General features: G+C 49.3%; 2 protein-coding genes across 3 annotated transcripts in view; one reads left to right on the top strand and one right to left on the bottom strand.

Annotated features, from left to right (window-relative positions):
* The first annotated feature begins 10,288 nt into the window (after positions 1–10,288).
* On the top strand, positions 10,289–11,938 carry MAP1LC3A (microtubule associated protein 1 light chain 3 alpha). The gene is made up of 5 exons (XM_045443678.1): positions 10,289–10,531; positions 10,828–10,883; positions 10,960–11,066; positions 11,330–11,499; positions 11,778–11,938. The coding sequence occupies exons 1-4, from the start codon at positions 10,492–10,494 to the stop codon at positions 11,490–11,492; spliced, it is 366 nt and encodes a 121-aa protein (XP_045299634.1). The 5' UTR covers positions 10,289–10,491; the 3' UTR covers positions 11,493–11,499; positions 11,778–11,938.
* Positions 11,939–12,143: 205 nt separating this feature from the next.
* The window catches only part of PIGU (phosphatidylinositol glycan anchor biosynthesis class U), an 83,540-nt gene continuing 81,679 nt past the window's right edge, over positions 12,144–14,004 (bottom strand). For both annotated transcript variants that reach the window (XM_045443676.1, XM_045443677.1), the window contains one exon: positions 12,144–12,579. In XM_045443676.1, coding sequence (XP_045299632.1) covers positions 12,466–12,579 — 114 coding nt within the window. In that variant the 3' untranslated portion in view covers positions 12,144–12,465. The remainder of the gene's footprint in view (positions 12,580–14,004) is intronic.

The raw sequence follows: 14,004 nt of genomic DNA, 5'->3' as shown, positions 1-14,004 counted from the left end.
CACTCCAGTTTGTGATAACAATGTGTAGAAGTCCCTGAACTCATCTTAAGATGTAAAAACTCTGATTTTTAATTAAAAATTTAAATGATGGTGGGGGTGCCTGGGTGGCTCGGTCGGTTAAGCATCTGACTCGGTTTCAGCTCAGGTCATGATCTCATGGTTCATGGTTTTGAGCCCCTCGTCAGGCTCTGCACTGATGGTATGAAGCCTACTTGGGATTCTCTCTCCCTTTCCCTCTCTCCCTCCCCCTCCCCCACCCATGCTAAATAAATAAACTTAAGAAAAAAAAATTTTTTTTAAGTTTAAATGATGATAGAACATATGTAAATAGCCTGGAGTTTCTGTACTCTGGAGTTGGAAGTGTATGGGAATATAATACCTACTAAGGTTGGAAACTGACAACTACCCTGGGTGTGGAGGGAAGAACATCACTTCTGGGTTTCACAAGTACATTTGCCAGTATAATATATGGATGTGCCCACTGCTAGCATTATGATTTTCAAAGATACAGAGAAGTTGAAATAATTATATACCTCCATTTAATTCTACAATTAACATTCTGCTACATTTCTATTATAACTACCCATTCCTTTATCCATCCTATTTTTTGATGCATTTCAAAGGACAGCGGCAGACAGTACACACTCCTAAACACTTCAACATGTGTGCCAGTAACCAGTTTACCTTTTCTGGAGGGCGGGTAAGATTTACTTACAGTAAACAGCATATGACAAGGGCTTACACCAGCCAGCTGAGCCCCCTGTTCAAGATCACCTCACCCTGAATGCTGTCCTGCTTCCCAGCCAGTCTCCACCCCTACTCCCCAGAGGCAACCCCTGTTCAGACTCCTTCAGGTATGATCTTCACGCTCCAAGGTGCAGCTCCATCCATCATTCAACCATCCACCTCAGCACTTGGCACTGTGCCTGGAAATTCTGATGTTCCTCTGTGAGCCGGTATTACCTTTCTCCAAAAATGTGTTTTTAAAGCACTGCAGGAATTACAGGCTTTCTCCTGTTAACGTATGTTGGACTCAAACCAACTACTTTTGTACATTTTTTCACTGAGAATCCCAAACCATCTTTCCACACCAAATTCAGCTTCCGGTAAATTACCAGGGGGTGAAAAGAGAAATGCAGATCTCCTAAATTCAATCATTACAGCAGGTAGAAATCATAAAGTTGCCAAACATGTCAAATCAGTAGAGCCACAATCCAGTGTCCATGAACTTAAACTGATCAATCATATTCAACTGAGAAGGAAAGTAACACCAAACACAAAGTGCTAGTTTGTTCAACTGTTGTGTTAAACAAGCTCAGTTGGATCAAAAGGCAACTTTATTATGGTCTCCCACTGTCTTTACATTGATTCTCTGGGGCTTGTGCTTCCCTTGCCCCTGGATGGGATGTCAGGCAAGTCTTGAGGCTTCTCATTCCCCAGGCCTTGAAGGCCCACTGGAGATGATGTGCCCAGTCTGGTGTGATGACAAAATTTTGAACCGAATATGGAGATGGAGACTGCCCCTCACCTACCAGGTGCTTGACCCTGTTTCCCCACTTTGTGCTGTCCCCTCTTTGGCCCCATGTTGCCATAAGGAGAGTGAGGTGGAAAGTGTGTACTTTACCAGGACTGTTGTGAACGAGTTCTGGCTCTCTAAGCCTGGCGAGTGTTTAAAGCTGAAATTCGTCCTTCTGGCTCATCTGTCGTGAGTTTTCAAGACCTGTCTTGTCCTACCTGCCACTCCCTTACTTTGGACGATGCGCTCTCCCTGGCTGGCCCCTCATAACTGTGCTTTTGGCCTCTGGTTCTCAGGGTCCCCCCTACACACTTTCCGTCTGTCGACTCAAGGTGAAGCAGAAGCTTCCACCTCTTTTACAGGCAGAAGTCTGGACTCGCTTTGGGGCCCCTTGTTTTGCAGTCCTGCACTGGTCCTGCTCCTCTCCTCAGCATAGGCCACTATTGCCTTGGGGCTTCAGCAGAAACAGATGAAAATTATTAGACTTTAACTTCCTAGTTCACAAGAAATATGTTATTAAAAACTTGTCTAAAAGGCAAGAAGAAATAGGAATTTCATGATTTTTTAAAACCTCTGGATTTCAAATACTTTTTTTGTCCTACAAGACTTGTTTGGTTTTCATGTATTATTAGGTTTTCAAATATATTTAGAGAAAACATTATAGACAAAGTAGCATATTGCCTGGAATTTGTTCTTATTTTACAATCTTCCTTTACAAAGCAGTGCTTTGTTCATTCATTCAGCGGTTATTTAGTGGTGCCTACTATGCGCCAGGCCCATCTAGACGTAAAGGAATAGTAACAGCTTATGTCTAGTGGAGATGAGACAACAGTTAAAAAAAAAAAAACAAAATTGTGTTTGGGATCCATCTTTGGATCAATTAAAGCGTAATCCCTGAACATCATTAGTTTGTAAAAGCTTCCCAGGTTTTTTGACATGCACCTAGAGTGGAAAAACACCGACCTACACAGCCTTACACACACATACCAGGGTTGTGAGTTCAAGAGGCTATAACAATATCCAGAGACAAGGAAAAACTCTTGAAAGATTAAAAGTATGAGGGGAATAATTTCAACAGAAGAGTTGCAAGATAAAGTTGAGAAAATCTCCCTAAAAGTGGAAAAAAGGAAGAAAAAATGGAAAAGTTAAGAAAATTAAGGGATTGGTCTGGGATATTCAACATCTGATTAACAGAAGTTCCAGAAAGAGAAAACAGAGGGTTGAAAATACCAGCAAGAGACTGTAAGAAAAGTTTCCAAGACTAAAGACCTAAGTTTCCAGATCAAAAGATCTGAATGTCCAGAGTAATTGATTTTATTTTTTTAATTATAGTGATTTTATTTTTAAAAATTTTTTTTAACGTTTATTTATTTTTGAGACAGAGAGAGACAGAGCATGAACGGGGGAGGGGCAGAGAGAGGGAGACACAGAATCGGAAGCAGGCTTCAGGCTCTGAGCCATCAGCCCAGAGCCCGACGCGGGGCTCGAACTCACGGACCGCGAGATCGTGACCTGAGCTGAAGTCGGACGCTTAACCGACTGAGCCACCCAGGCGCCCCCAGAGTAATTAATTTTAAAAAGACCCACGCCAGGCCCCATCATCATGAGATCTCAGAACATTTTGGACAGACACAATCCAGAGAGAGAAGAAACCATGTACGAAGGATTAGAAATTACAACAGCATCGGACCCATAGCATCACTTGAAACAAAGAGAGTGCAGCAATGCCTTTAAAATTCTGCTTTAAAAAATTGTTTACAACCTAAAGTCCTATTCCAGCCAAACTATTAGTTAAGTGTGAGAGTAAGGTAAATATTTTCAGACATATAAGGTCACATATTTTTCCACCATGCACCCTTCCTCAGGAAGCTATGGAAGAATATACATCAAAACAAGGGCATGGAGCAAAGAAAGTAAGACATGGGGTTCGGGCAACTTGAGACTCCAACACAAGAAAGACAAAAGGGATATCTCAGGATAATGGTGAAGGGCCTGGGGCAGTAAACCTAGAGAGAAGTCCTAAACAGGAGAAGGATGTTTCCAAAAAGAAAAAAACTGCTAGAGTATTATATGTATTTGAATGGATTCAGAGAGATTTTTAGTTGTGCAAAAAATTTAGGGATAATTTAATATTGGGGCACGAAAAACAAAATGAAAACTTAAGCCCAAACCCCAGAAAATAAAAAAATTGTACAATAAAAAGCAAATCTAGGACATATCATGTGGCTCAGCTGTGCATAGTTTTGTAGGCAAAATGCAATATACACCCTAAATGGTGCTATAGCTGCTGGACGATGGGAAGGGTGAGGGAGGCAAGAGTCAAATCCCCTTCTGTGGTAAGAACTACAGAAATAACAGGACAACTATAGTGTTTAGAAACATGAAGGCAGGGGCACCCAGGTGGCTCAGTCGGCTGAACATCCAACTTTGGCTCAGATCATGATTTCATGGTTCATGAGTCCATGTGGTCCAGGATGGAATGGTGGCTCCACAAAGTCATCAGGGACCCAGGCTCTTTAAACTTTCTGCCCCACCATTCCCAGGGTGTAGCCCTTGTCCTTATGATCCAAGATTAGCTACTAGAGCCCCAGCCGTCACAAGTTTCAGGCACCTGATGGAGGGCGGGGCTGCAGAAGGATGTCCTCTTTCCCTTTAAGGAGATTTCCCACAAGTCCCATCGAGCACTTTCCACTTTTTTTCCCCCCTCAGAGCAGCCTGTGCCTTTATAACAGCTAAGCAGGCTACCTGAGGGGGATGAACTCGCCCAGCTGGTGACTGAGCATCTCAGACTTGATTTCCACCCGGTTGAAGATCTTGCTGTTTTAGACACCCACCGTGTCCTGTAGGATGATCTTGTCCCATAACACTATGTTTTACTGACAAAAGCTTAGTCGTCTTGCCACTTTTAACTGGAGTGGAAGCTGGGAAATCAAGCTGGGTGCATGGCTGCCCTAAGAGACATTCAGGGTTCTGTTCCAAGGTGGGAGAGCACAATTGTTGCTGGAGGTAACAACAGTCTCCACCACAGAAGCCAAGAGAAGAAAGAATTTCAAGGAGAAAGTAGTCATGGCAGGTGGGCTGTGAAGGGAGAAGTTGGGTGGGAGATGGAGGGGGGTGCGAGTTACCAGAACGTGACTGTTTGCTGGTGAGAGACGAGGGGCCTCCTGGCGGAGCAAACGAGGGGAAGGTGCCCCGGGGCACAGAGTGAAGGGCTGGCTGAGGCTAGAGCAGGGCCCGCTGGTCCACCGCACCTGAGGGGAGGCGGGGTGAGGGCCCAGAGGACGACGAGGGAAGGCGAGCCAGAGCTGCCCGGAGAGGAGGACCGGAGCTTGCCAGGTAAGTGACTCGGGATGGGTGGGCAGGGCCCAGCTGAGCTGTGTTGCAATCAGCAATTTTGCATCATATCTGCAGCCAGGGGTGCAGCTGCGTAACAAGCTGTCAGCTGGCTTTAACCAGGACTGGGATGTTCCCAGGTTAATTCAGCAGAATGAGGGAGTTCTGCACTTTGGGAAGAATTGTGGTGGGCTGTGGAATGTGTGCTGGGCAAGAGGAAGTGGAGACAGGTAGGGACTGGCAACCGAACAGGGTGAAGCAGAAACCTTGTCTTGTTAGAAGGGTGGTGGTGAAGCGTGGTCTAGGCTGAGACCTGGGAAGTGGGAGGCAAAGCTGGCCTGGTGGACTGACAGAGGGAGGGTTGGGAGAGGACAGATGGGTCTGAGAGCGACTTGGGGTGGACCTGAGAGGACTCAGTGACTGGATCGGGAGCAAAGGGGAGAGCCCAGCTGAAGCCTGGGTCAGGCTGGAGTGATGGGACGTGAGGGGAGAAGCTGGAGCTGCAGGTATTAGGGAAGATGGGGCTTCACTTGCACGTGTTGAGTTTGAGAAGCCTAAACATTCTGAGGCAAACTGTTCAGGAGGCAGGACTCAGACCTGAGGCTTACGTTGAAGGCGCTGATGGATGTGAACGGGCTGAGCAGGCTGAGGAGAGCTGGGGCCCATGGCAGGATGAGATCTTTTAGGCACAGCCAGAGGCTAGAAAGGCCAAGGGAGGCAACCTCACCAGGTGACTGGCCAGCCTGAGGGCCAGGGTCTAGGAGGGCAGGGACTGTGAGGACATAGGAGGGAGGGTAAGAGGGTAGCAACCTGGGCCTTGTCATTCAGGGAGGCGGGTGGCTAGGGGTGAGCATGCCCCTGGTTAGAGGGAAAGGAGGGAACAGAGGGAGTGAGGCCCGATATGGGCAGTGGGTTTGATGGTCATGGCCTATACTTCCCAGTGAAGCCAGAGAGACTTTGAAGAGTGAGGGTGGGGTGCCCCAGCCAGAGGCTAGGGGACCCCTGGGAAGATTTCAGTCCTTCCAGTCTTTGGGAAAATTCCAATTGGAGTCTATAAACATGAACAACCAATCCTTACTCAGAGATAATGACCCTGACTCAGACCGCATTCCTCCTGGGTCCTCCCAAAGTGAGGCCCATTTTACAAGTGAGCTCATTGCCTTAAATAAGATGGGTGCTGAATGAAGTTCCAGGCCCTGTTCCCCCAGAACTCCATGCCCTCCTGGTCATTCACTGATGCTGATCCTTGACCTCAGAGGTAGGTTCTGTTACTGGCTCCAGGGGGAAAGAATTTGTTCAAAGTTATCCAGTAAGTAGTAAAGCTACTTTAAAATTTTTTATCATATTTATTTATTTTTAAAAAAAAATTTTTTTTTTTCAACGTTTATTTATTTTTGGGACAGAGAGAGACAGAGCATGAACGGGGGAGGGGCAGAGAGAGAGGGAGACACAGAATCGGAAACAGGCTCCAGGCTCTGAGCCATCAGCCCAGAGCCCGACGCGGGGCTCGAACTCACGGACCGTGAGATCGTGAGCTGGCTGAAGTCAGACGCCTAACCGACTGCGCCACCCAGGCGCCCCCATATTTATTTATTTTTGAGAGAGAGACAGACTGCGAGCAGGGGAGGGGCAGAGAGAGAGGAAGACACAGAATCTGAAGCAGCTCCAGGCTCTGAGCTGTCAGCACAGAGCCCGTTGCGGGGCTCGAACTTGGGATCGGCGGGATCATGACCTGAGCCGAAGTCGGACATTTAACCAACCGAGCCACCCAGGCACCCCATTAGTAAAGCTACTTTAGACCCAACATCTGTCTGCCACTGTGTAAGGGAGCACACAGAGGCTCCGAGAAGGAACCTGCCATGGTCACACAGTAATTGGTGGCCAAAGGAGGAACAGTGGGAGAGAAACCAGAGCTGGAGGTGGAGTGTCAGTCCTGCTGACTGGTCAGGTAAGAGCAAGAGTGAGCACAGACCTTGGGATTTGGGGGATGGGCCCTCCCCCACCATAGCCTCAGCCTAGGGCTTAGTGGAGCTAGGAGAGGTGTAACAACTTCCCCCAAGGCCTTGGCCGACCTAATTCTTTCAACTGCACTTAATGGCTCTGATTGTACTCTGCTGCAACTTTGTGTTTGTGAGATTTGTCCATTTTGACACAGCTCTAGATCAAGAGTCAGCAAATTAAAGCCTCAGGCCAAATCTGTTTTAGCAAATAAAGTTTTATTGGGATACAACCATGCCCTTTCGGGGTAAAGGCTGCTTCCACAAGCCAACAGCAACAAAGGAGTAGTTGCAGAGAGCCATATGGCCTGGAAAGCCAAACTATTTACTGTCTGGCCTTTTAAAGGGAAAGTTTGCTGAGCCCTTCTCTCACCATGTGTTGTTAGGAAAATGCTCCAATGAACATACTTAACTGTGTTCCCTTGAGCTCACGTGGGACACAGCAAGTGGGATTCCTGGTTTGTAGGATATGGGCATCTTCAGTTTGGGTAGATTCTGCCAAATCACTCTTCAGTATGGCTGAAAGGCTTTACACTCCCTTCAGCAGTGCAGAGAGTTCCCATTTCCCATTTCCCATCTTCCTCTAAAACATGGTATGCTGTGTTGTCAGACTTGATGTTAGTTAGCAGTCTTCTATTTGTGGATTCCTCTGCATCTTCTTGCTGAGAGTGGTAGTTATGCTCCTGCTGCTTCTTGGCCTGGTGTTCTGGCTGGGACCTCAATACAATGTTGCATTATATTCAGTGAATTCATTTCACTGAAATGAATATACCATAGAATTCACCATACCATAGAGTATGGTGTTTTACCATTAAGTACGATGTTTGTTGCAGGTTTGTTTTCATTTGGTTGGTTGGTCTTGGGGTGGCAGGGAGAACTCCCCTCAAAAACCATCTGGATCAATTATTTGAGGTATATTGCTACTCACTTTGTCTATTTCTTTTTGAAATAGTTTTGGCAAATTTCTTTTTCTAGAAAATTGTCCATCTTATCTAAGTTTTAAATTTACTGGCATAAAGTTTATAACATTCTTATTTTTATCATTTCTGCTAGAAATGATAGCAGTTCTATTTGGCACATTAATGTTTATTCTGTGTGTCTTTCCAAAGATCCAGCTTTGCTTTGTGGCCTATCTTAGTATTTGTTTTCTATTTCATCAATTTCTGCTCTTCTTTCCACTTTCTTTGGGTTGACACTGTTACTTTTTTATAATTCTTTAATACTCTGCTTGTAGATTTTCTGTACTTCTTACCTACTATAATTAATAAGGCTATAAATCTTCTACAGGCTGCTTTAGTGGTATTCCCCCAACCCTGAGTTTTTAAGTGTATTCTCATTTTTTTGATCTAAATAGTTTTCATTTCAATAGGATTTCATCTTTGAGTAAAATGTTTTTTAGATGTTTATGTGTCCAAACATTTAGAATTTATTTGGGTCTGGTCTGTGGTCACAGAATATGGTCTTTATGAAACTATTCGATACCTGTTGAGATTCAAGTTGGGGCCATTTTTTATGTCATTTTTTGGTAAATGTTTCTTGTGTGCTTGAAAGTAGCAATACTGGGTTCAGGGTTCCATCAGGGTTCATTGATCAGGATTATTAATATCTTTCTGTATCTTTTTTTGGCTGTTGGGTCTATCAGTTACTGAAAGAAGTCTTAAATCTCTCACTATGATGGAAGATCTGGCAATTTCTCCTCGTATCCTATCACTTTTGTTTTATACATTCAGCCTTTTAGACCTCTAACTTGTATGTTTTATAAGAATTGTTGTCTTCCTACAAGTTGTACTTTTCATCATTTATTGGTCATCCTCTGGATCTCTAATAATGTTTTTTTTACCTTAAGGCCTTTTCTGTCTGATTTTGCTATAGCTATACCTTCTGGTTAGCTTTTCTCTAGTATACCTTTTCCCATCATTTTACTTTTGGTGCCCTTAAGTTTTAAATGTCCTCTTGTAAACAGCATATAGAACTGCATTTATTTTTCTTGCCAGTCTGATCATGTTTTATTTATTTATTTATAATTTTTTAATGTTATTTATTTTTTTAATGTTTTTATTTACTTTTGAGACAGAGACAGAGCATGAGCAGGGGAGGGGCAGAGAGAGAGGGAGACACAGAATCCAAAGCAGGCTCCAGGCTCTGAGCTGTCAGCACAGAGCCCAAGGTGGGGCTCGAACTCAGGGAGTATGAGATCATGACCTGAGCTGAAGTCAGACGCTGAACCGACTGAGCCACCCAGGCACCCCGATCGTGTTTTTAATAAGTGAATGTAAAACATTTTTACTCGTGTTTTACATTTACTCTGGTTTTGCATCATTTATATACCATTCTTTTTACTTTTTTTTCTCCTTTTCTCTATCGGCAGTTACACTTGCTATTCTTTTAGTGATCCCTTGTAAGTGTCTGAAATACACACTTCCTGAATTCACAAAGCTTTGTAAATTATCAGTATCTTTATCCTGCCCCCCTCAAATATATCAAGCCTCTTAGAACATTTGAACTGATTACTCTCTCCAGTCTTCCGGTTGTGTCCTGTGCTCCTTTTGTAACTCCCCAGATTAATCATCACTGTTCATGTTCCACTGTTTATTTACCTACATGTTTACCAGCTTAGTTGCTCACCATTTTTCTTCTTCTCTTTAGAGTTCTGCAAACTCATTACAAAGTGCCACGATGCTACTTTTATTTATCCTGCTCTGGATTTTATGTAAGGATCCTGCTCTTTAATCAAGTCTGGAAGCTCTTCAAGAACTGCCTCTCCCCCTTCTTTTCTCTCCTTTTGGAATTCTGATTGGACCTGTGGGTCTTCTCACTTCCCTATTCCTATCACTTCCCCTTTTAGAAGGTCTATCACCTTGTTTCTCTGGTTGCTTCCTTTCAATCCTCCAGTTGCGTGACTTATCTTCTGCTGTGTCCCATCTACTTTCTTGCCTGATCCTTTCAGACTTGAATTTCAAATAGCTTTTTCAATTCTAGAAATTCCTTTGAAAACCTGTGTGTTCCTTTTTAGCATCTTGTTTTCAAGTTGTAATCCCCCCGACCCTAGCTTTCTTTCTCTAACCATGAGCTCCATGGAGGCGAGGTTTTTGGGTTTACTGCCATCGTCACCTCCAGCGCCTCACACCATCGCTTGAAGGGAACGGCCTCCCAGTGTGCTGTGGGATGACTTAGCACCAGGGGGAACGGAAAATGCTGAGCCCCGGACTGGCCCGCGCGCTCTCCCACTGTCAGAGCTGCGAGTCAGCTCTCTCAGCTCCCGGCAGGCTTGCCAGTCTCTCAGCCCCGGCCTCGGGGAGATGGGCCGGCAGCTCATGACGTCACAGGACTGTGACGCGACCTGGGAGCCCCGCCCCACCCCTCCGCCGGTGCTGGCTTGGAGTCCAGCTCTCTGCGCCATGACGTCACAGGCCCAGGCGGGCGGGTTTTGCGTCGGCCCAATGGGAGCAGTGCGCCGGCCTCCCCTTTAAGGAATGTTGTGACCTGACGTCACCCGGGCGAGTTACCTCCCCGAGCCACCGCCGCCAGGCTCAGCTCGAGAACCGGAGCCCTTGAGCGCGAGGCGCGGAGCCCCCGAATCTCAGCCAGAGCCCCCAAGCCGCGCGTCCCGGAGCCCCGGCCTGCGCGCCCCGCCGGGCCCGCGCGATGCCCTCAGACCGGCCTTTCAAGCAGCGGCGGACCTTCGGTGAGGCCCGGCGGGCAGTCTGCGGGTGCGGAGCGGGGACACGGGGTGGGGGGGAGGTGGGAACCACGACTGACCCTGACTGCCGCAGGCGACGTCAGCCCCGTGACGTCAGACTCAGGCTGGACCCCCCGGGCCGGGAGGCAGGTTCTGGCCTGGGCCGGGGCCTCGCCTCCCAGTCCAGCCGGTGCCAGGCCCTGGGGCCTGACGGCCCCGGGGGCGGGAGCCCGGGGGGCGGGGCCGGCGACGGGCGGGGCAAGCGGGACCTCTTGGCCTTACTGCCTGTCTCCTGTCCGCAGCCGACCGCTGTAAGGAGGTGCAGCAGATCCGCGACCAGCACCCCAGCAAGATCCCGGTGAGTCCCACCGCCCCCTCCCATCCCTGTGGCTCCAGGCCCCGCCCATCTCACGCATCCCCTGCCCCACCCCTAGGTGATCATCGAGCGCTACAAGGGTGAGAAGCAGCTGCCAGTCCTGGACAAGACCAAGTTCCTGGTGCCAGATCATGTCAACATGAGCGAGTTGGTCAAGATCATCCGGTGCGTGGGCAGCAGCAGTCAGAAGGGGCTTGGGGCCTTCTGGGGGAGGATGGGACTTGGGCCCGGGCTTTGGATTCCAGTCCTAGGTAGGTTGGGAAAGGTCAGGGCTGGGGTCTGTGTCAGGTCAGAGGTGAGTGCCTCCAGAAAGGGCTGGGATGGGGGTGGTCTCAGAATCATTGGGGATGGGGCGGGGGGTGTGGTCAGGGCACCACCCACCCAGGAGCCTGGCCCCTCACAGTTGACATGCCCTTCTGCCACCCCAGGCGCCGCCTGCAGCTGAACCCCACGCAGGCCTTCTTCCTGCTGGTGAACCAGCACAGCATGGTGAGCGTGTCTACGCCCATCGCCGACATCTACGAGCAGGAGAAGGATGACGATGGCTTCCTCTACATGGTCTACGCCTCCCAGGAAACCTTCGGCTTCTGAAGCAGCAGTAGGGGGGGGAGGGGTTGGCCTGGGAATGGGGGGGGGGGGGCCCTGTCAGGCTCTACCCAGGGAGCTCCTGGCTCCTGAACTTAACGGTCTCTGCCCTGGGTGGGCTGGGCAGGGATGCCGCCTCCTAGCCAGGGCGCACCAACCACACCTACTCTGCCCGTGGGTGGGTCCTGGGCCAGTCATTGTTAGGGTTACCCCTCTGGGTGCTGGCTGGGATGCGGGAGGATAGGGAAGAGCTCCCAGCACCCCTGCTCCGTGTGGTTTTTCTTTTTTTAGGCCCCTGCCCATCTGCCCCTCCCTCACCTGAGGCGCTGCCCCCCTGCCTGGACCTGCCCACCCCTGAAAGACTGGCCCCTGGCTCACCTGGTCTTGACAAGGTGTACGGATCTGTGGTCATTGTCCCTCTGCAGAATAAAGATTGCTCAGGCCCGCCTGGCCCTTTGCCTCCAGCTGCTTGGGGAATGGGGGGGTAGGGGGGTGGGAGTAGGCTGCCCTACACCAGTCTCAGCTGGCCAGGGCACAAACTTGCGTGTTGTGGACTTGGGGCTCATTCTAGAAACACACACCAGTGTGTAGTATACCACGGTGGTGTTAGGGGCCAAGCCCACCCCTTCCAGGAGTGCAGTGTGGGCCCAGGATCGATTTCTTTGTAACAAAAAACCATTTATTAAGTAGTCACAACCTAACAAACCCTGCTCACCTGCTTCTTCCCCTTTCGAGCCTCGGAAGGGGCTCCCTGGTGTGCAGAACCACAAAGTGGGGGTCCAAGTGGAGGAGCTCCTGGCTATTCCCCATTGGCCTTGCTGCCAGCCATGGCTCCTCTCTGGTGCCAGAGATTTGTAACCCTGGACTCGAACCTCATCTGCTGGAGGCCTCCTCTGCTGGCAACTCTGGCTAGGGGGCTTGGCCCAGCTTCTGGCCCTTCCACCCCCTGAAGTCCATGCAGCCCTGTGCCCAGCCAGGCCTACTTGAGCACAAGCATGGCCTCCGTGCCGTCCTTGGCAGTCAAGTAGAGACCATGTGTGAGGTAGTACTCCCGCCGCAGGAAGGCATAGAAGTAATCGGAGATGAGCAGGATCTGGGGGGAGAGAGAAGGTGTGAGAAGCTCTGAGGGACCTACCCCTGAACCTTGGGTCTCTGAGAGGGTAGGCGGGTGTTGGGGTGACCCTGCCCAGGAACTCCTACCTCAGGGCCTACAACTGACCCCACAAGGTCTTGCATTGCCCCTCTCCACCCCTGTGGGGTTCATGCCACCTTCCCAGGCCCTGGCCTCTGCACTCCACAATGTACCTCTGCAGCCAGTGGCCCTTCCAACCTCACCTCTTGGGTGCCCACAGGCTCCTCCATGGTACAGCTGAGCCCCCGGTCAAAGCTGCTGCTCCCATGGTGAACCCATGCCCCCATCTTCCCTCCAGGTTCTTAGGCCACAGAATAACCTGATACTTCTCCTGGACACAAGGCCACTAAGTCCTGGCAGTTTTATCTCCCAAACTCTCAGATCCACCCATTTCTACCTGTTCTTACAGCTACCACCCTGGACAAAGCCACTGTCATCGAAACAACAGCAATCTCTGCTCTGGGCTCCTTGGTCTCAGGCCTCCCGCACCCCTGACCCCACCAGTCCATTCTCTCTCGCAGCCAGACGTTGCTTTTCAAAATAAATCTAGGCCTATTACTTCCCAGATAAAAGTCCTCCAAAGGCTTCCTAGGGCTCCTAGGATGAATATCGGACTCTTTTGGGGCTCTGAGGCCTTGTACCTGGTCCCTGCCCCATGTGCATGCCTCACCCTCTTGCCTGCTCCACCTCACTCAGCTCCAGCCATACTGGCTTCTTTTCTTTTGCTGCAGGATCTCTGCTGTTTCCTCTGCCTGCAATGTTCTCTTCCCTTTCATCCAGCCAACATCTGCTTACCCTTCAGGTCTCAGGAAAGATCACTTCCTTAGAGAAGCCCTCCCACACCCCCAGATTGGGTCTTGGCCCCATTAACCTCTACTTGGTAACACAAACTCATCCAAATTGCAGTTTTTCTTTCATCTGTGTGACTGCCTGATGATTGTACCTCCTCCCCTGGACTGGGCAGGGTCCCCGAGGTGTTCTGCCACCATGGTATCCATGACCAGCTCAGTTGGCCTTTCCTGGATAGGCCACAGAATCCAAAGGGCCCCAGAAGCTCAGTACTATCCCCCTCACAGAAGCCCAGAGAGGAATAAGGACTTGTGCTGTTTTACAATCCCATTAATCCCAAGACTCCTGTGCCTGGGGCAGGAGGGGCAGAGCCCTGCTGCATGGCAGGATGTGGGGAGAGGGGCTCACAGCCCCATTTCTCAGCCACTTAGAGGCCTCTTAGACCATTAGTATCAACCACCTTGTTGGCATAGATGGGAAGATGGAAGCCCAGTGGAGGAGTGAAGGGGGAACACCCGGCTAGGGTCTTAGAGCAGGTCAGAGGTTGAGCTGAGCCTGGGATCTTGGCCTCTGACCTCCGGAGACCCCTGTCCTGGA

This window comes from Leopardus geoffroyi, chromosome A3, assembly GCF_018350155.1.
Source record: "Leopardus geoffroyi isolate Oge1 chromosome A3, O.geoffroyi_Oge1_pat1.0, whole genome shotgun sequence".
Classification (NCBI taxonomy): Eukaryota; Metazoa; Chordata; class Mammalia; order Carnivora; family Felidae; genus Leopardus; species Leopardus geoffroyi.
This window is presented reverse-complemented; position numbering and strand designations above follow the sequence as displayed.